Source organism: Cannabis sativa, chromosome 5 (assembly GCF_029168945.1).
Source record: "Cannabis sativa cultivar Pink pepper isolate KNU-18-1 chromosome 5, ASM2916894v1, whole genome shotgun sequence".
Classification (NCBI taxonomy): Eukaryota; Viridiplantae; Streptophyta; class Magnoliopsida; order Rosales; family Cannabaceae; genus Cannabis; species Cannabis sativa.
The window spans coordinates 23,783,410-23,806,092 of record NC_083605.1 but is presented as its reverse complement, the minus strand read 5'-3'; the positions used below and the strand labels follow the sequence as shown (position 1 = coordinate 23,806,092).

The following is a 22,683-nucleotide window of genomic DNA, read 5'->3' as shown; positions in this document are numbered from 1 at the left end:
AGTCTCTTTTGATTGATGATGATATATTATTTTTTTTCTATATATATATTATATATGCATATATATTTTTACCGATATATATATATATATATTTTACTTTGCTAAATGATTAAAACTAAGATATTGCTCTTTATATGATATATATGTATTTTTTTTAAGGGCAATATCCACAATAACTATTTACCATAGCAAAATTTTCTCTAGTATCTTTTGAATTTTGACCAAGCTACGCTGACAGAGAAATGTTGCTCTTGTTTTTTGTTTTTTTTTTGTTTTTTGTTTTTTGTTTTTGGTATATAGTATGTAAGATATTACTCTTTATGTGATATATATGTATTTTTTTTAAGGGCAATATCCACAATATATATATTTATATTCTTTTTTTTTCTTTTTTCTTTTTTAACAAGAGGCAACATGTGATAAGAAAATATAAAGATAATAAATTTACAATTAGGCTCAATTCTAAAAAAAAAGTATCCCTCTAGTAATTGTCATATTTTTAAATTTCAAAAATTTCGATTTTACCAATTCAGAAGATCAATATATGTTCAAAAAGTCGTTTTCTCAATTCTCACTTCTCACAAAAAATGAAAGTTTTTAACTTAAGATTTTTCTCAATTAAATGTGTTAAAAACAGTCAAATCATATGTTTGATTTGTGCAATTTTTACTGGAATTACTATCTAAGTAACTAAATATAGTATAAACTAGTCTAACACAATATTTATTTATTAACATAATTAGCAACAGAATTTGACTCAAAATTTTCAAAAAGGTAAGAAATTTATCGAACTTAACTCAAGAATATACTCAGTACCCCCAACTAAAATGAGACAGTGTCCTCAATGTCTAAATATGTATATGATAAGAACATGAGATGAGAACCGAAAAAAACGGAGAATATGCACAGTGATAGATGTTAATTTTTTAAAAAACAAATGACAGAAAATAAACTAAAATACTGAAAAATAAAGAAAGCAATTAAAGATAGGACCAGTAGTGAAAGAATTCACTAACCTTGGTAAATTGGATCGTGAAGGAGTGTTTCCTCCACTTCAGGTGGTGTTAATTCTAAAAATGGTTTCAACCGTTGTCCATTGACTTTGAATATGTTTCCAGTTTTAGAATTTTCAATTTCAACAGCTCCGTGAGGAAAAACAGTACGAACAGTAAATGGACCAGTCCATTTAGAACGTAACTTACCGGGAAACAGATGAAGGCGAGAGTTGTATAAAAGAACTTTCTGACCAGTGGAGAAATCTTTTCGCAAGATGTTCTTATCATGATACAACTTTGTACGTTCTTTGTAACTTTTTGCACAATCGTAAGCATCATTTCTCAGTTCTTCCAATTCATTTAATTGGAGCTTTCTTTTCTCTCCCGCTTTGTCTAGAGCAAAATTCAGTTGTTTAATTGCCCAAAAGGCTCTATGCTCTAACTCTACAGGTAAATGACAGGCTTTTCCATACACTAGGCGGTAAGGTGACATTCCAATGGGAGTTTTGTATGCAGTACGATATGCCCATAAAGCATCAGTTAGTCTCAGGGACCAATCTTTCCTAGTTGGGTTGACTGTTTTTTCTAGGATGTGCTTTATTTCCCTATTGGAGATTTCAACTTGACCACTAGTTTGAGGATGATATGGTGTAGTGACTTTGTGTGTAATGCCATAATTTTTCATGAGATGTGCAAATGGCTTATTACAAAAATGTGTACCTCCATCACTAATGATAGCACGTGGTGTGCCAAAACGGGAAAAAATATTTTCTTTCAAGAAACGAACCACCACTTTGTGGTCGTTTGTGTGACATGCAACAGCTTCGACCCATTTTGAAACATAATCAACTCCAACAAGAATATACAAATTTCCAAACGAGTTAGGAAAAGGTCCCATAAAATCAATACCCCAAACATCAAATACATCAATAATAAGAATAGGTTTAAAGGCATCATGTTTCTTCTAGACAGACTTCCTAACTTTTGACAACGTTCACAGGCTTTACAGTATGCATATGTATCACGAAAAATTGTGGGCCAATAAAAACCACATTGTAAAATTTTTGCAGCAGTCTTTTTACTACTGAAATGGCCTCCACAGGCATGATCATGACAAAAAGATATGATTTTAGTTTGATCACAATTCGGGATACATCTACGTACTATCTGATCAGGACAATATTTAAACAAGTATGGATCATCCCAGATAAAATTTTTCACCTCAGAATAAAATTTATTTTTATCTTGTTTAGACCAGTGAGATGGTATTTCACCAGTAACAAGATAATTCACAATGTCAGCATACCAAGGCAGAGAAGAAACATGCATCAATTGTTCATCAGGAAAAGTTTCGGTGATAGGGGTAGGCTCTTTACTAGTTTCAATAACTAGCCTAGATAAGTGATCAGCAACAACATTTTCAGACCCCTTTTTATCACGAATTTCTAGATCAAACTCTTGTAAAAGAAGTATCCAACGGATTAAACGTGATTTTGCATCTTTCTTTGACAAAAGATATCTTAAAGCAGCATGATCAGAATACACAATTATTTTAGATCCTAACAGATAAGACCTAAACTTTTCTAAGGCAAAGACTACAACAAGCAATTCTTTCTCAGTTGTGGAATAATATCAACTGAGCATCATTTAGAGTTTTGCTAGAGTAGGAAATAACATGTGGTATTTTATCAATTCTTTTCCCTAAGATAGCTCCTATAGCATAATCAGAAGCATCACACATTATTTCAAAAGGAAGGTTCCAATCAGGAGGTTGAATAATGGGTGCAGTAGTTAGCATAGTTTTCAATTTCTCAAAAGCAATATGACAATCATGATCAAAAACAAATGCATTATCTTTTCCAAGTAAATGGCACAGAGGCCGTGAAATTTTGCTAAAGTCTTTTATGAATCTCCGGTAGAAACCGGCGTGACCTAAGAATGATCTAATTTCTTTCACAGTTTTAGGTGGTGGAAGTTTTGAAATAAGATCAACTTTAGCTTTGTCAACTTCTATTCCCTCAGATGAAATCACATGTCCTAAGACAATTCCACGTTTTACCATAAAATGACATTTTTCCCAATTTAGCACTAAATTCTTTTCTTTACAACGAATCAAGACAAGAGACAGGTGGTGTAAACATTCATCAAAAGAAGATCCATAAATAGAAAAATCATCCATAAAGATTTCCATAAAATGTTCAACCATATCAGAAAAAAATGCAATCATACACCTTTGAAACGTCGCAGGTGCATTGCATAAGCCAAAAGACATGCGTCGATAAGCAAATGTTCCATAAGGACATGTGAAGGTGGTCTTTTCTTGATCCTCGGGTGCTATCGCGATTTGGTTGTATCCCGAGTAACCATCGAGAAAACAGTAGTACTCGTGACTAGCTAATCTTTCAAGCATTTGATCAATGAAGGGTAATGGGAAATGGTCTTTTCTGGTGAGGCTATTCAGTTTTCTGTAGTCAATGCACACTCTCCATCCAGTTTGGATTTCAGTGGGGATTAATTCATCGTTTGCATTCTTGACTACAGTAATTCCAGACTTCTTAGGAACAACATGGATCAGACTGACCCATGAACTATCAGAAATCGGGTATATAATACCCACATCTAATGTTTTAAGTATTTCATCTCTCACTACTTCTTTCATATTTGGATTTAACCTTCTTTGACACTCACGGGATGGCTTTGCATTTTCTTCTAAATGGATTTGATGCATGCACACCGAAGGACTAATTCCTTTGATGTCAGCCATCGTCCACCCTATGGCTTCTTTGTGACTCTTAAGAACTTGTACCAATTTCTCTTCTTGTTTTTTGTCTAACGCAGATGCGATGATAACAGGGAAGCTTTCTGACTCTCCTAGGAATGCATATTTTAGATCTTCAGGTAAAACCTTTAGATCTAACTTTGGTGGTTCAGGGAGTGACTGTGATTCTAATTGGCGAAAGGGTTCAATTGACTCAACTTTGGTGTTCCACTCTTTTGTGTTTATCAATGGTGTAGACTCTAACAAAGAATTTACACTATCAAAAGAACTTTCAAAATTCATACCAAAATGACTTACACAATTTTCAAAAGAATTTTCTTTGTTTAGCATGAAATCTTGTGTGACAGAATCAATAAAATTTACCTCATATACATCATCGCAATCAACAGATTTATTAGCAACATTAAAAACATTCAACTCAACAGTCATATTTCCAAATGATAATTTAAGAACACCATTACGATAGTTGATGATTGCATTTGATGTGGCTAAAAATGGTCTACCCAAAATGATCGGAATTTGAGCACTTATGTCTTCAACAAAATGAGTATCAAGAACAATGAAATCAACAGGAAAATAAAATTTATCTACCTTAATCAAAACATCTTCTATGACACCTCTAGGAATTTTCACAGAACGATCAGCTAACTGAAGTGTCATAGATGTTGGTTTCAGTTCCCCTAGACCAAGTTGCTTATAAACAGAATAAGGCAATAAATTCACACTAGCTCCTAAATCAAGTAAAGCTTTGTTAATCACATGATCACCAATAATACAAGGAATGGTGGGACACCCCGGATCTTTGTGTTTAACAAGACTTTTATATTGAATTATGGAGCTGACTTCTTCCGTTCAAAATGCCTTTTTCGAAACATTTGTGTTTCTTTTTGCAGTACACAAATCTTTCAAGAATTTAGAGTAGGCAGGTATTTGCTTAATGGCATCTAAGAAAGGGATATTTATACTTACTTGTTTGAATACCTCTAAGATGTCACCATACTGACTACCTCTTTTGATCGGGAGCAATCTTTGTGGGAATGGAGCTTTTGGAATGAACGGTAAAGTTTGACTCGATTCTTCAACCGAGTCTTTGGAATGTGAACTTTCAGGCTGACTCTTTTCATTTTCTTTCAATGAGTCTTTGTTTATTTCAGCATCAGTTTGAGGTATGTAATCAGGTTTTTCAATAATTTTTCCAGACCTAAGGATAGAAATTGATTTAGCTTCTTCAGTAGGTCTAGATGTACTTACCTCGTACTGACTCTTTGGATTTGGAATGGGTTGACTGGGAAGTTTTCCCTTTTCCCTTTCAGCTACAGCAGTAGCAAGCTGACCCATTTGTGTTTCAAGCTTTAACAGGGATTGAGAATTTGTGTGTAAAGCTTGTTGGGTGGTTTGCATAAACTGTTGTAGTGTATCCTCTAAAGATGGTTTTCTTTGTTGTTGAGGATATGGCATATTAGGTTGGGCTTGACTCTGATTGGGCGTGTTGTACTGGTGCCCTTGATTCATTGGAGGCTGGTTCTGTCTCCATGAAAAATTTGGATGATTTCTCCAATTTGGATTGTAGGATTGAGAAAATGGGCTATCAGATGATTTCCCATAAGTTTGAAGAGCGTTCACTTCTTCAGAAAATGACTCTTGGTATATAGGCAATGATGGACAGGACTGGGCACTATGACTTGTACTATAGCATAAGGAACAAATTTCATTCCTATGTGTAGGAGTATTCATGGATTGACTTAATGACATAGCTTCAACTCTCCTAGTTATATTTGTTAATGATGTTTTAATATCTACGTCATCTTTGACATCGTAAATTTCACCTCTCTTAGGTGTGTTGGAAGCTTTCGATCTAGGATCTTGGCAATTCCACTGTTGAGAATTTACAGAAAGATTCTCAAGAGACTCCCAAGCCTCATCCCCTCTAAATTGCAAAAATTTTCCAGTGTGCATTGATTGTACCATTTGTCGGTTTGAAGGAGATAATCCATCATAAAAGTATTTTACCAATCTCCATTTCTCAAAACCATGGTGTGGATATTTTAGCAATAAATCTTTAAATCTTTCCCAACATTCATAAAATTCTTCGTGATCTTTCTGATAAAATTCGGAGATTTCTCTCCTAATATTATCCGTTTTGGACATTGGAAAAAATTTGGACAAAAATTTATTAACTAATTCATCCCAAGTAGAAATAGATCGGGCTGGGAGTGAATTTAACCAGGCTTTAGACTTATCTTTTAATGAGAATGGAAAAGGTCTAAGCCTAACAGATTCATCAGAAAAATTTTGAAATCTAAATGTAGAGCAAATTTCTAAAAAATCTTTCACATGCATGTATGGATCCTCTTTACCTAACCCATAAAAAGATGGCAAAAGTTGAATTATGGAAGGTTTCAGCTCAAAATGTGTAGCATTTGTTTCAGGAAAAATATTGGATGATGGTGGATTAGCAGAAATGGGAGAAAAATGATCAATAAGAGTTTTTTCTTCCACATTTACTTGATTTGGTTCCATGATGTCAGAATTTTCACTTTTAATTTCAACCCACAATAATTTTTTTTTTACCAAACGATTTTTAGAATTTCGTTCCCAGCGAATCATACACCAAGTATCACAAAAATTAAAATAACAGGAAAAATTAGGAGGCGGTGCCTACCATATAAGTGCGTAAAATAAAGACTGAATTTAAAATATAGCGAGAAATAAATAATATGTATATATAGCGGGAAATAAAAACTGAATTTAAAATATAACGAGAAATAAATAATATGTATAAATTTGACAGAATTATAAATATTAATGTTAATTATAATTAATAATATATATTGTATTATATATAATTATAATAATAATATACTTTTCTTAACAGTTAAATAATGTACATAATAATAAATAATATATAATAATATATTAATATTAAATATAATAATAATATATAATAAAGTTTATATATATCAGTTTACGTTTTTAATAATAATAATAATAATAATAATAATAATAATAATAACTTTTTATATATATTTTATTTCGTTACTAAGAAACGTAATATATAATATATATATATATATATAATATAAAAATTAGTAGAAGAATTATACCAACCTGAATTAAAGTAGTTTTTCTTCTTGCAGATCCCCGGCAACGGCGCCAAAAACTTGTTGTGTACTGAAATGGTACGTTTTACATTTATCAACTCGCAAGAGCACGAATCTTTATTGTAGTATGGAGATTGTGAAGAACGAGGTCGAACCCATGGGAATTGCGTGAAATCGAAGAAAATACTAATTTAATCTAAGCTAATAAAACTCTAACCTAGTCCCGAAAATGGTGAGATTTTTGGTAACAAAATAAAATAAAGTATTTAAATGATAAAAATGACAGTAACAGATATTTTCAGTAATATTTGGGATATTATTAAGGGTTGAGAATCCACTTAAGTGTATATAAAAATATTTATCTTTATATTGATTCTCATCCTTTAATCAGTAATCAAACCAATTATTTTCTAATAAAAAAATAGATTTTCCTTTGCTTTAAAATTATAACTTCTAAGCATTAAATGTGAAACAATTTAATGTAAATACAAAAAATCAAAGAATATTATTTTTAATAAAATGTAGAACCAAGCATAAATAATTTCTAACTATCAAAAATACGTGATATTAAAGATGAAAGAAATTATTTTAAGAAGCGAAAATCATAAGCATATATTGTACTGAGAATCAAAATAAAAATAAATACTTAATTAAATACACTAGGTTTCATCGTCCACCTTAACAATAAGGGAACTTAAAAACCCATAAGAAAATTAACTAAGAAAAGCGGTAAACTAACTGAGCGTTTTCTCTGGATTTTTCTGTCTGAAACTCTGAAACTGTAACTAAATTCTAAAAACCTAAGCTTCTATTTATAGAAGGGTAAAAGGACTAATACGCAATTAAACTTATTTCAAATTGCATGTGGGTAAAAATGTAAATACAAAAAATTGTAACCGGAGTGCCACGTGTCAAGCTCGGATTGGTGGCTTTGGTGTGCAACTTGACACGTGGCGAGAGGACAGAAAGCCACGTGGAAAGTGGCTTTTGGCTGATGGAGCTCGGACCAAACGAAGGCCAACCGCGTGGCTGGCGAGTGCAGCAAACGAAGGGCCGTGCATGCCACTAGCGCGTGAGGAGAGTGGGGAGAGGAAGAGGAGGCTTGGGCCAAATGGGCTCTCCTTCTTGGGCTTTGTTTTTTATCTTCAAAAATGCTATTTTTCATAGTTTTTGGCCTCATTTTTATCACTTTTTCATTTCTTTTCCACTCTTTCACAAATGCTATTTTCTCAATCAAACACAAACAAAATTAAATCCAAACAAAATATTTTCAACAAAAAATATATCACAATAATTTTAATGAAAATATTTATTTAAAATTTAATTAATTTGTATTTCTTTAAATAAATACAATGCATTTTCTTAACTTTTTATTTCTTTTTCTCAATTAGGCCATAAATACTATTATTATTTATAAACAAAGATAAAATTAATCTTAAATAAAATATTTTCAATATAATAATATATTGCATTAATTTCTTTAAAATATTATAAAGAATTAATTTTATTTTGTATTTTTACACTATAAAATATGTAATATTTTGGCATTTAACACTAATCAACGAGGTTAATGAAAATCGTGATTAATTAAAATTTTGCTTATTTAATTAAATACTTATAATATTACATACAAAATACTTCGGGATCCCATTTACAAAAGACTTTGCAAAAAGTTTGCTATTCATTTACAAAACATTTGTCGCACAGCGACTAACAGCAAAAGCTCTAATGTCCCGAGGATCGTACGCTCCAGGCCTAACCGCCCCGACATGTACAATCTTCATCTGCTCGTCCTCATGGTTCCTCAACTTTAGCCTTTCCTTTACCTACACATAAACATAGCACTGTGAGTCGACAGACGCAGTAAGAAAAGCATAAATTATATAACATACATAAATCCCGGGTTATGATCAGACGCCCATACCCCTGACCACAACCCTAATCCCCGTGTCCCACACAGTACTGAGTCTCGAACGTTTGTACGACGGTACTTTTGACATAGTAACATCCTATACTCGGTACGCTAGTCATACTCTAGCCGTACCGATGTGATACTGTATCAGCCTATACTCGGTATGTCAATCATACTCTGACCATACCAATGTGATACTGTCAAAAAGTACGGTACTATCGACCATAATATCAGCCTATACTCGGTACGCTAGTCATACTCTAGTCGTACCGATGTGATACTGTCAGATAGTACAAAAGCCAACATACATATCTAATGTAGTCGAACAGGCTTCCTAACATGCACGCTAAACATGTAAATACATATGCATATTGTTATACTAATCTTACCTCAATTCCAAATTCAAGTGTGTCGGTCAACCTGAGTGGAACAATCTGCTCGGCAAATTACAGGCTCCTAAATCACATTAACCACAACACTGATAAACGACACGCTAAATCACTTCCCGGGGACTAAAACCTGAAACCAAAAGTTTCCCTATCGATTAATAACATGGTAATACCCTAAATAACACGAAAATGGGAAAAACTAGGGTTCCCAAAACTACCCCAACCAGAATTCCGGTTCTGGGAAAAGTTCCTGGAGGCCAACCAGAATTCCGGTTCTTACAAGCCTCTCTGAACCGGAATGCCAGTTCAGTGCAGGAACCACAAAAAATTACATATCTTCACCAAAACAACCCCAAACCACACAAAACTCTCCAGACCTGCTAATTAGACCCCAATGAACATTTCTAAAGCAATAAAACAGCCACCCATTCACAGAAACAAAATCCACCATTAAAGCTCTAAGTTTTGAGTTTAAACTTCAAACTTCGTTAAACCTAACTAAATACTCAACCAACCTGCTTGAATCCACATAATTAAACATATTTAAGCTTCTGAAAACAACAACAACTACTCACAGCCACCACAGTAACAAAAACTCAATTCATGCAAAAACATCATTTTTCTTAAAACCCAAGAAACCAACAAAAGCTACAAGAAACTTACCAAGAGCTTGAGATCACAAATTCCTTCCCTAAACCAGCTTGAAATGCAGAAAAACCAATCAAAACCTAGCTGCCCCTAGGTGAGTTCGAACGAGAGAGAGAGAGAGAGAGAGAGAGAGAGAGAGAGACTTGAGAGAAAAAATGATTTTTGCTTCCTTTCCAATTTTTTGTAAAATGAAATTATAACCTAACTTTATTTGTATTAAATCAGCTACTAAACAATAAAAACCTTATTTATAGAAATAAATTAAAACCTCACAAAGGACAAAATACCCTATGAGCAAAAAGACTAAAATGCCCTTGTCCTCACAAAACCATTCTAAAATTACTAAGGGTATTTTGGGAAAACTCTAAATTCCCGACTAATCTCGACATTCCCAATGTCTAACTAAACAGCCCCGCTATACTAAAATACTAAAATGTGATTCTACTAAGCCATACGCCGCGTTCCAATGTTACCGGGCACCGAAAATACAAAATTATGAAATTTCTTTATATGACATATAAAATGCATTTTGAATTCAAATAAATCATCATAAATAATTATTTAAATAGCAATAAATAATTTTCATAATTAAACCCTAATTATCTGCTAATTTCCTAATTTAAACTAAGTCGTCTTTACAGTGTGTCCCATTAACTCAATGCTCATGCGAGGAACACATGCTCCTTGGGATACTGGGATACCCCCAGCCTTTTCTTGATGTACACAGTTAGTTTTAGATTTGCGACTTATCTTTTGCAAGGACTGACTGAATTCTTGAAATGGTGGGTGTGTCTCATTACCTTAATTCTCATGTAGCGACATGATCATTATGTTACTGAGATACACCCAGCCATTTCTAGAGATGTCTGGCCAGTCCTTTATATTTTCTGAATTTTATGCGGGTGAGGGCACTTTGTTATTCTCACACTTTCACCACACTGAAAAGATCTTCTATCTTTCAGATGAGCGACCTGGCAGATAGCTAGATGCTCGAAAGTGGAGGTGGAGCTTTCGCTGACGAGATGGAGAGGAGCGATAGCTTCATACCCACCTCGATATATGAGGAGAATCTTGGGTTTTGTACTGTAAATAAAACCCATTTCAATATAATCAGATTTACTTATTAATAAAGATCAGAAATAACATTTTATGTTGCATGGTTCACATGATTTATTTCATGATTATATACATATATAATGTATGAATTCTATTTAAGTCCAGAACATATGAATTTGTTAATGATTATAGTGTTATCAGCACAGTGGAATATAATCTTAATTATATGTTCGAAAGTTTATTCCCTGATTTGTAAGAACACTGGATTTAGACTGACATGGTATAATCAGAGATAGGTATTCTTACACCTTGGAAAAGTGTTATGTCCTTTCCAGGACATTGGCAAAGTTTACCAGTATCGGATGTATGGAGTATACATCGGAAGGGATTGATATTGAACTTTGATTAGATCTATTAGAATTTACCGTAATATCTATTCAATTCACTATCACCTGTTGATCCTAGATCAAATTATCTTAATCCTGATATGATTAGGTTCAATCTCAAGAGTGTTATTCGTGTTCTTTGATTTGTTAGTTAAGCCTACTTTTGGGTCAGGGTGATACGTACATTTTGGGAACACGGTAGTGCAATTGAGCGGGAGCGCTAACATAAATATGAAATCTGTAGCTTCTATCTGGCGAATAGAAAGTAAAGGATGATTTCCTTCGAGCTTAACCAAATGAAATATCATTTATACAGGGTTAAGTGTTTTAAGGATAAAATACATGTGTTACGGTAATTTAATCCCTTTACAGTCTAAATCATCTATATAGAGGATCATTGATCAAATTAGGATTATAACAATGGATAACTAATGACTTATCTATATCGTGGAACATATAGAGCGTTCTATATGACTGAGAGTGCTATTCCAAGTTCTAAGAGTGGATTCAATAAGGAATTAATAAGTTAGGGAATTTACTTGGTAAATTTGGTTCGACTTATTGGAAGCTCAGTTATATAGACCCATGGTCCCTATACTAGTTGAGACCATACTGCTTGTAAGACTCAGTTAATTGATTTTGACTAATCAATTATAATTCTAAAGTTAGACTATGTCTACTTTATGAATTTTCACTAAGCAAGGGAGAAATTGTAAAGAAAAGAGATTCTAGGTTTATTTATTAATTAAGAGACTTTACATGTCTAAATTAATAAATATGTTAAATGGCAATATTATTTAATAATTATTTTTAAGTTATTAAATAATTTGAATTGGCATTTAAATGGTTAAATTGGAAAATTGGCATTTTTGAGAAAATGGGAATGAAAAATAACAAAATGGGAAAGTTGCAAAGTGAGGCCCAATTTCCTTATATGGGCCGCCCACTATGCAAGAGGTTTACCATTTTATTTTTTCCATTATTTTAATGTCACACAATTCTAACCTAAACCTAGAGAGCATTCTATAAATAGAAAGTGTTGGCTTCAGAAAACTCATATCTTGCACATTTGTTTCTTTCAGAAAAAGCTATGCGCCACTTTCTCTCTCTTTTCTTCTCTTCTCTAAATTTCGAAATTCCCTTGAGTGATAGAGTAGTGCCCACACACATCAAGTGGTACCTCAATCATAGTATGTAAGACTATGGAAAATCAGCATCAAAGAAGGAGAGAAGGAGATCCAGATTGCTCTGCTACAGAAAGGAATAAAGGGCTAGAGATCTGAATGGAAGGAGTCATTATATTCCGCTGCACCCAATGTAAGGTTTTCTTAAACTCTTATGTGTTTATTTTTATTGTTTTAGAATTCATATTAGGATGTTAATCAAACATACTTGGTAGTAAATCTAGATCCTGGTAAAATAATTCCAACAGAGAAGGCCCCTACTGCCAGGGCCCCTCTGGGCTAGCTATATACAGACGAGATAGATAGGATGGTTCAAGAACTTGCTGAACCTGTAACGGTTGAAATACGCAATGGCGAATCTACAGTGTCAGCCCAGGATTATCTCGTTCATGCGAGACATGCCCCTGACATCGAGGTTAAAGAAATGGGGGAAGACTTCGAGGTACACGATCGCAATTTTGAGGAAGACGGGAAGCTGATGAAAGTGAGACAGATTCAGTTCACAACACCCAACTGAATGAAAATTGAAAAAGTTATGAATTTTGGAAAATCGGGATTCAAGGCTGTCGAGTGGGTGCATCAATTGCGAATTTTGTGGTTTTTTCCCCAAAAATCGAATTTTTTATGCGATTGTTTCCCAAAATCCGATATTTCCAATTTTAGAGTTTTCCAATTTGAAATATTTCCAATTTAAAATATTTCCTTTTTTTAAAATATTTCCATTTTGGAATATTTCCAATTTTAAATATTTCCTATTATGGTAAGATTTAAAAATTTGTTAACTTCTTTAATATTTATATATTATTTAATTATAAGATTAGATATTTTGATATTTAACATATTTTAAATTAAAAGATAACTTTGTCTTTTTTATTTAAAATATTATATTAAAATTATCTTATATGGCAAATTAAATAGTTAATAAATTTAAAATTAACATAGATATTTTTATAGATACACTTACCATAATATTTTCAAATTCAAAATTTGTTATTTTGTTAAGTATTTAATTATTTATAAATTATAAGTTTAAAAATGATATTTTTCTATATATATATATCATTTTTTTTCTTATTGAAAATTTATAAATCATATCTTAAATATTTAAATAACTTAGATATTTTGTAGAAATTTGAATATTGCTTAATTTGAGATATTTTGACATACAATTATGGTAATTATTATTTATTTATTATTTTATTCCTAAAATAATAATTATCTAACCAAATCTATTTTAAAATTGGTTTATTTTATTAAATTATAAGATTTGAAAGTGATTTTGAAGATTCTTTCCTTTCAAATCATTGATCTTATTTGATATTTAATTTAATTTGATTCAAATAAACCTAGATATTTAAAATTAGTTTCCTTTATTTTGATTTTAAGGTTTGTTTTAACAACACTAAATTTTCAAAATTTATTTGGTTAGTTTAAGAATAATAATTTAATTATATTAATATCGTATTTCACATCTGTTACATGGACAATGTTTGTTTATTTATTTATATTGTTTATTCAAAAAAAAAAATTTACAAACCTATTATTTATTTGATCTAAATTGCTATGATTAACTTGTTGACAGATCCAACGATCTGATTTTAATCATAGTCTAATTGTCAATAGATCTTATAAATAATTTGTAACAGGTAATTTTTGTACTTCTTTCATCTATGTAAACCTAGTAACATGATAGGGCCCATCCAAATCATTTGACCTGTGTGAGCCTATATGTTTGCTATTGGGCTTAGATGCATATAGGAAGCCCATTTAAGTTTTACTAAGTAAATGGACTAGGTTGCTAAAATAAAATTTGACATAAGTAATTTTATTTAGGCCCAATTAGATTTGGGCTTATTCAATGAATAACAATTGTTTATTTAAAGGTTAAATTCCTCTCTTTTGGGCCTTGTGTGAGATTTGGGGGCCAATAGAAGTGGGTACGACATACTGAACCCAGCTCCCCCTCACATGAACTACCCCAATTATGAAGGCCCATTTGCCTTATTTAAATAATTGTATTAGGTTAATTATATTAGTCTAACCTAATTAAAATTAAATTAGCAACATAATTAACTTTTAAAATATATGAAATTTATTTTTCATTTTAATATTTTAAAGTTAATTTTAGAAAAACACTTAGTTAATGATATATATTCTAAATAGTTATTTCTAGTACTAATTATTTTTCTAATATTTAATAAGGAAAATATCATAGATTGTGAAATTAATTGTTTAATAATTAATTTTGGTACAATCTAAGTTTAGTATATTTTCCTAGTATTAAACTAGAATTAATAATTAAGTTTCCTCTATACTTAATTATTTATTTCTTGAATTTAATACATTTAATTAAATTGAAAATTTCAATATCTAAGTTGATTTTCATCATGATACTTAAATATTGTTATTTTTATGTTATTTAATTAAAATTAGAAATTATTTTAAGTTTTGAATCTTAATTCATAATAACTTAAATTTGAATAATTTTCAAAATATATTTTTTTATTTTATTTTATTAATCTTTTTCCCAAAATTTCAAAATTGCATTTCTTTAATGCAGAAATTTCGAATTTTAATTGAAAAATAGATTAAAGTTGAAAATTATTTATTTTAATTTTGGACCAACTTGAATCAATGATTTTTTCATTTAATGATTAATTAAAATAAATGAACTAAAATATATTATAATTAGAAATTGAATTAATTAGTCTATGAAAGTCTAGATAGATATTATGTGTTTTGCTTGAAGTATTTTTCTAGTGTATTTAATTAAATAGAAAATTAATATTTAAGTTGATTTTCATCATGATACTTAAATATTTAATTAAATAGGAAAATTATATTTTTTTTGTTGTAAATTAATTTTATTAATTAATTTTGGGCAAACATAAAATTAAGATAATTTTTCCACGATTTATTTTTATTTTATTTTAAAGCATTTTCGAAAGTAGTATTTCTATACACTTCATTTTTCGAAATGAAATATATATTTATAGAAAATTAAATTTGAGTTGTAAATTAATTTAAATTAATTTTGAAACAACTTAAATTGAATAATTTTCTAAATATTTATGGAAATTATTACTAAGATGGAAATAATTCACGTTATTTTCATATCCATCTAAGTATAATTTATAAATATTACATTAAAATTTATATTTAGAATTTTTCATTCTAAATTAGAAATTTTAATTAAATAAATATATATATTTAAAATAAATAAATTAAAATAAGTTTCAGAAGAAAATACAACTTTCAATAAATAATGAGCTTTATTATTGGGATATTCGATCTCCATTGTTGGTTTTACATAGCTATTGTTTTAGTGAGTAATCCTCCCTAATGGAGGAACGTTCATTAGCAAGTTAGCACCGTCTAATCTCGAAAGATAAGTATATTTGTAAGTGTTTTATATAGTATTGATCACCCTAATGGTGGCGACTGTATTTGACTTACAAAATATGAAACAATGGTGGAAGCTCATAAGATAGAATAGCCTTGACTCTCGCCTAAACGGGACAACGTGGATTCCAATCTTGATCGAATACAAGGTTGCTAGAATGTTTATCATTTTAGATGAGCTGACAACTCTATTCAATGGATGGTATCACAGACTCTCGCCTAAACGGGACACTGGTATCAGTTTGTTGAAGACCTTGGAAATTATTTAGGACTGTATGTTTTAGTATTTTCACTTGTCATTCCTACTTGCTATATGCTTAATAATTTTTGAACTGTGTATGAATTTATATTGAACCATGTTATTTTCTGTTATTAAGTTGTAGTTTAATTTCGAATCTTCATTGTTGGTCTATTTTGATTTGTTTTTCTAATGAGATAAATCCCTAATGGATTTTCACCATTAGACTAACATAATAGTGTTAGATCTCGAAAGATAAATATTGTATATGCAACATCTAGCTGTTCATCAATTGATGACACCTTAGACTAGTATTTTACAATATGAAACAAGAAGATTGTATAAATAAGATTACTTTGACTCTCGCTAATCGGAGCATCGTTGGATTCTTATTTAAAACGAAATTATCCTAATTCCTCTTAGCTTATTCATTTCGAATTATCTCAATGACATATCATTAGATGAATGGTCTATAAATCATATAAAGTCATTCTATATTTTCTTTTAAGAAATCAAATGACGAATGTGATTATATTCCCGAAATTCTATTCCGAAATGATATAAATCCTCGATCTTAGAAATCTCCTGCTTGTATGGGCAAATCAACTTAGAGTTAAATTAGTAATGGTGGTCCAAGAAAGAATTACTCATCATACAGTTACACTTTCACAAGTGTTTAATAACCATTTTCTATCAATGGATTCAAACTGTATGAGTTTAGTATTCTGTGACCAGAATCCACTTGCACTATTCTAAGAACTCTTTGATGTAACTAAATCAAGTCATCAAGAGACACAACCAAATAAATCTATGGCATTTGTATCTTGTTCATAGTGGTTTTGACAAGATCATTCTCTGCAAAGAGTTAATATGTCTATATCCACTGAAAGTATAATCATCTCATTCGCAGATGGATGTACATTCAGGGGTGGATATGAGTTTTCGTTGTATTCTTAAAACGATCACTCTAGATTTTACCTTATACAAAAGAAATTTTAAATGTTTGAAAAATTTCATGAATTTCTAGCAATGGTGAAAAACCATCAAGGTAAGTGGTTAAAGATCTTGCGAACTGATAGGGGTGGAGAAATAGTTTGTAACGCCCTAATGCTAAGGCACGCTACAGTGCTTTTTCAATAATTGTGCAATCTTTGCTAATCAAAGAAATTTCTTGAAAAACGTGTCAAATTAAAACTTTTGCATTAAACATTAAACTTTGTAATTTAATAAAATATTTACAAGTGCCGGGATCCCGATTTTTAAAACTTTACAAACTTTACTTTTTAAATACACATTCCAAAATATACAGATTTACAGGTCGCACAGCGACTTTCAAAATACAACTCCCAGATGTCCCGAGACCGAACACTGTGTCGCGCCGCTTGACATGTACAATCTCACCCGAGCTCGGGATCACTCTGTTCAGCCTTCGCCTTTCCTTTACCTACACATGGAAGCGAAGCGTGAGTCAACAGACTCAGTAAGAAATGCATATAACATATCATATAATTTCCGACCTGTAAATAGGCGCCCATACACCTATTTACAGGGCTTAACAGATGAGCAAGAACGTTCTAACTGCTTGTGCTACTGATCATGATATCACTCCTACTAACACTATAATCGTGCTGTAGGACCGACACTATGTTCGTGCCGCTATGATAGCATCAATAACATCCAAAAGTATGATTGGCCATGATATCACTCTTAACCAGTACGATGCCTGTACTGCTGAATCGACACAATGGTTGTGTCGCTATGATAGTACCAAAACATACTTTCCAGGGTGAATAACACTCTTAACCAGTACGATGCCTGTACTGCTGAACCGACACAATGGTTGTGTCGCTATGATATCACCCAAACACATACAAGGATACACATAGCATGCATATATATATCATACATATACATACACCCAGATATTTATATCACACGTTATATTCAGTTCTTACCTGTTTTCCGAATTCAAGTGTGCTAGCCGACCTGAACGGAATTTCTGTGCTAGATGGATGCCCTAATCACATTTTGAAACCGGGTAAGTCACATGATTAAAACCCTAATCCCGGGAAACCCAAAACCAAAACCCTAGGTTCTGCAATACCCTAAAGGGATTATTCTAACTCTGGAAATGGGGAAACACCCAACCGAGGCACTGAAATGGACGAAAATTGAGAAAACGAAGTGTTCGGGAATCCTGCCAAAACCGGCAAACCGGTTTTTGGGGCATGGCAAACCGGTTTGCCGGTTTGCACCAGTATTCCCAAAACACTTCCTTCTTTGCTCAATTTTCCACCAAATGATACCAAATTCTCCAGAGCTCCTAATCAAGGCATACACAATAAAACCCAGCCAGTACTTCACAGAAAAACACAATAAATATCAACTTGCCATTAAAGCTTAAAGCTTGAACTCAAAGCTTAGAATTGCTCAAAACTAACAATCAATCTCTAAACCAGCTACCAAGAACTAGAATTAAGCTAAACAAACTCTAAAATTCGAACTAAGCAAACCTTAAACCCTAACAGCCCCTATTACCCAAAATCACCTCAAAAACCAACCTACAACTTCATGAACTTGAAAGAGGAAGGAGCTAGGGTTACCTTAAATATTTTCCCTTGAATCCTTGGATGGAAATACAGAAAATTATGAAGAAAATTCTGGGTTTTTCCTTCTGGTTTGAGAGAGCCGAACCCCAAGAGAGAGAAAAGAGAAATGGTTCTTGATTTTCTCTAATTTTAAATTTCTTTTTCAAAATAAATCCCTTTTCACCCAATTATGCTAACATGAAATAGGTGTCATCACCCAAGGCTGCCACCTAACCCTCATTTAACCAAATAAGAAATGACTAAAAAGCCCTTAAGGTTAAAACTTGGTTAATTCTAAAGCTAGGGGTAAAATGGTCAATTCCATAACCCCGCTCAATCCCGATAAAATATTTTCTCTAATACATTTCCCATTATGAAATAAGGTTCTAAACTTACCCATGTGATCAATCTAGCCATCCATCGCATTTTCCGTTGTCGCCAAACAAAAATTACAAAAATAACATATTACACATACAAGCTAGATAATACCCCTAGAGTTTAATAAAATCTCCGAAATTGAGAAATTATAACTCTAATATTTATTTCTAAATATTGGGGTCCACATTTAAATTTAATTCACAAATAATAATAAAATAATAAAAATTAGTGCTAATTGCCTTTTCTAATCCATATTACTAGAGCGGTCATTACAATTATCCCCCCGTTAATAGGATTTCGTCCCCGAAATCTAACCTGAATAGTTCTGGATGCTGAGTCCTCATATCCGACTCCAACTCCCAGGTGGCTTCTTCCACCTTACTATTCCTCCAGAGAACCTTAACCAGAGCAATAGTTTTGTTCCGAAGAACTTTTTCTTTTCTATCCAAAATCTGCACAGGTTGCTCTTCATAGGATAAATCTGATTGAAGTTCAAGGGCTTCATAACTCAAGACATGAGTCGGGTCTGATACGTATTTCCTTAACATAGAAATGTGAAATACGTCATGAACAGCCGATAGTGCTGGTGGTAAGGCTAGCCGATACGCTACCTGCCCAACCTTCTCAAGTATCTGAAATGGCCCAATGAACCTAGGGCTTAATTTACCCTTCTTCCCAAAGCGTCTAATACCCTTCATTGGTGAAACCCGCAGGAAAACATGTTCCCCTGCCTGGAATGTAACATCTCTGCGCTTCGGATCAGCATAACTTTTCTGCCTGCTTTGAGAAGCAAGCATTCGAGCCTTGATCTTATCAATGGCTTCATTGGTTCTCTGCACTAATTCTGGACCCAGGTACTTCCTTTCTCCTGTCTCGTCCCAATGAATAGGAGAACGACATTTTCTACCATATAACATCTCATAGGGAGCCATCCCTATTGTACTTTGGTAGCTGTTGTTGTAGGAGAATTCAATTAAAGGCAAGTACTTACTCCACGAACCCTCAAAGTCCATGACACAGGCTCGCAATAGGTCTTCTAAAATCTGGATAGTTCTTTCTGACTGACCATCAGTCTGAGGGTGAAAGGCTGTACTAAACTTTAACTTGGTACCCATAGCCTTCTGAAGACTCACCCAAAACTTCGATGTGAACTTTGGATCCCTGTCTGATACAATAGATTTAGGGGCTCCATGGAGACGAACTCTCTCCTTCACATACAGTTCAGCATATTGATCCACTGAATATGTAATTTTCACTGGTAAGAAGTGAGCTGACTTTGTGAATCTGTCCACGATGACCCAAACAGAATCATACATTCCTGTAGTTCTAGGCAAACCAGTTACGAAGTCCATTGTGATGTCCTCCCACTTCCATTCTGGAAGGACTAAAGGCTGTAATAACCTGTAGGCCTCGATGTTCGGCTTTAATCTGGCCGGAGTTAAACACTTGGACACGTAGTCCACCACATCTCTTTTCATCCCATACCACCAGAAATAGGGTTTCAAATCCTGATACATCTTGGTGGTTCCCGGATGCAACGAATAAGGTGTGGTGTGAGCTTCATCAAGTATCTCTTTCTTAAGCTCATCAACATTAGGGACACAAACTCGAGCTTTATATAGCATCATTCCACTGTTCGAGACTGTAAAACCTCTAGGCCGACCAGCTACCACTTCATCTCGAACTTTAACTAGCTCGGGATCTTCCAGTTGTGCCTTTCTGATTCTCTCCAACAGATCAGATTGGAGTGTTAAATTATGTAGTTTCCCGACCACGAACTCAATTCCTGCACTAACCATTTCCGAGGCTAGTTGAGGAGCTATCATAACCGTAGTACACACTTGACCGGGACCTTTTCTGCTTAGAGCATCAGCCACGACATTAGCTTTCCCGGGGTGATACAGTATTTCACAATCGTAGTCCTTAACTAACTCCAACCACCTTCTCTGCCTCATATTCAGATCTTTTTGGGTGAAAAAGTATTTAAGACTTTTATGATCAGTATAAATTTCACACTTTTCACCGTAAAGATAATGTCGCCATATTTTTAAAGCAAAAACCACAGCAGCGAGCTCTAAATCATGAGTTGGGTAACGCTGCTCATAATCCTTCAGTTGACGAGAGGCATAGGCTATGACTCTGTCAGCTTGCATCAGAACACATCCTGCACTCGTCTGGATGCATCACAATACACAACAAATTTCTCTTGATCTGATGGCAAAGCTAACACCGGAGCTGTTATCAAACGCTGCTTCAACTCCTGAAAGCTTGATTCACACTTATCTGACCACACAAATCTCTGATTTTTCTTAGTCAATTCGGTTAGGGGCATAGAAAGTTTAGAAAATCCTTCGACGAAACGTCGATAATACCCTGCTAACCCGAGAAAACTTCGAATTTCCGTCACACCCCTAGGCCTCGGCCAATTTTCACCGATTCCACCTTGTTTGGATCGACCATAATTCCATTCTTCCCCACAATATGACCCAGAAAGGATACCTCGGACAACCAGAATTCACACTTTTTGAACTTGGCATACAGCTTGTGATCCCAAAGTCGCTGTAACACCATTCGAAGATGATGCTCGTGCTCCTCATCTGACCGAGAGTATACAAGAATGTCATCGATAAACACTATAACGCAGTTATCGAGGAAATCCTTGAATACTCTATTCATAAGATCCATAAAGGCCGCAGGAGCATTAGTCAATCCGAATGACATTACCAGAAATTCATAATGTCCATATCTGGTTCTAAAAGCAGTCTTTGGTATGTCCTCCTCCCGAATTCTGAGTTGGTGATAACCTGACCGTAAATCAATCTTTGAAAACACAGTCTTTCCCTGAAGCTGATCGAACAAATCGTCGATTCTGGGCAACGGGTACTTATTCTTAATCGTCAACTTGTTAAGTTCCCGATAATCAATACACATTCTGAGGGAACCATCTTTCTTTTTCACAAAAAGAACCGGAGCTCCCCAGGGCGATACACTAGGTCGAATAAACCCAATATCAAGCATCCCCTGAAGTTGTAACTTAAGCTCCTTGAGTTCTGCTGGAGCCATCCTATATGGAGCTTTAGAAACAGGTTCGACTCCAGGTGCCAAATCAATAACAAAGTCAATCTCTCGCTGTGGCGGCAATCCCGGCAACTCCTCGGGAAACACATCAAGAAAATCTTTCACTACCCGGACTACCTCAGGCCCAAATATTTCAGGTCTGCTGGAGTCAAATACCACCGCTAGAAATCCTACACAACCATTGCATAGTAAATCCCTAGCTCTCAACACAGAAATAACCGGGATCCGAGACCCCTGAACCGATCCAACATAAACAAATGGATCTTCACCTTCCGGCTGAAAAGTCACCATTTTACGCCTACAATCTATACTGGCCGAATACTTGGATAAGAAATCCATTCCCAGTATAATATCAAACTCAGTTAGTTTCAATTCTATGAGATCAGTACTCAATTCCCTATCTTCGATCCTAATCGGCATAGACCTAATGCGCCTATTAGAGATAACCAATTCCCCGCTAGGCATTAGGGTTCCGAACCCTCTTTCTAAAATTTCACAAGGCCTACCCAAAAGATCAATCACTCTTGTAGCCACATATGAACGTGTAGC

The 22,683-nt window shown here is 33.4% G+C and overlaps 1 protein-coding gene and 1 non-coding gene across 2 annotated transcripts; one reads left to right on the top strand and one right to left on the bottom strand.

Moving 5' to 3' along the window:
- Window positions 1–4,626: 4,626 nt before the first annotated feature.
- Window positions 4,627–6,294, bottom strand: LOC133038229 (uncharacterized). Its single transcript, XM_061116319.1, has one exon. It carries the CDS (start codon window positions 6,292–6,294, stop codon window positions 4,627–4,629), a length of 1,668 nt encoding a protein of 555 aa, XP_060972302.1.
- On the top strand, window positions 5,801–5,907 carry LOC133038611 (small nucleolar RNA R71). Its single transcript, XR_009688110.1, has one exon. It is a non-coding gene; the product is annotated as a small nucleolar RNA R71 (small nucleolar RNA).
- Window positions 6,295–22,683: the final 16,389 nt, after the last annotated feature.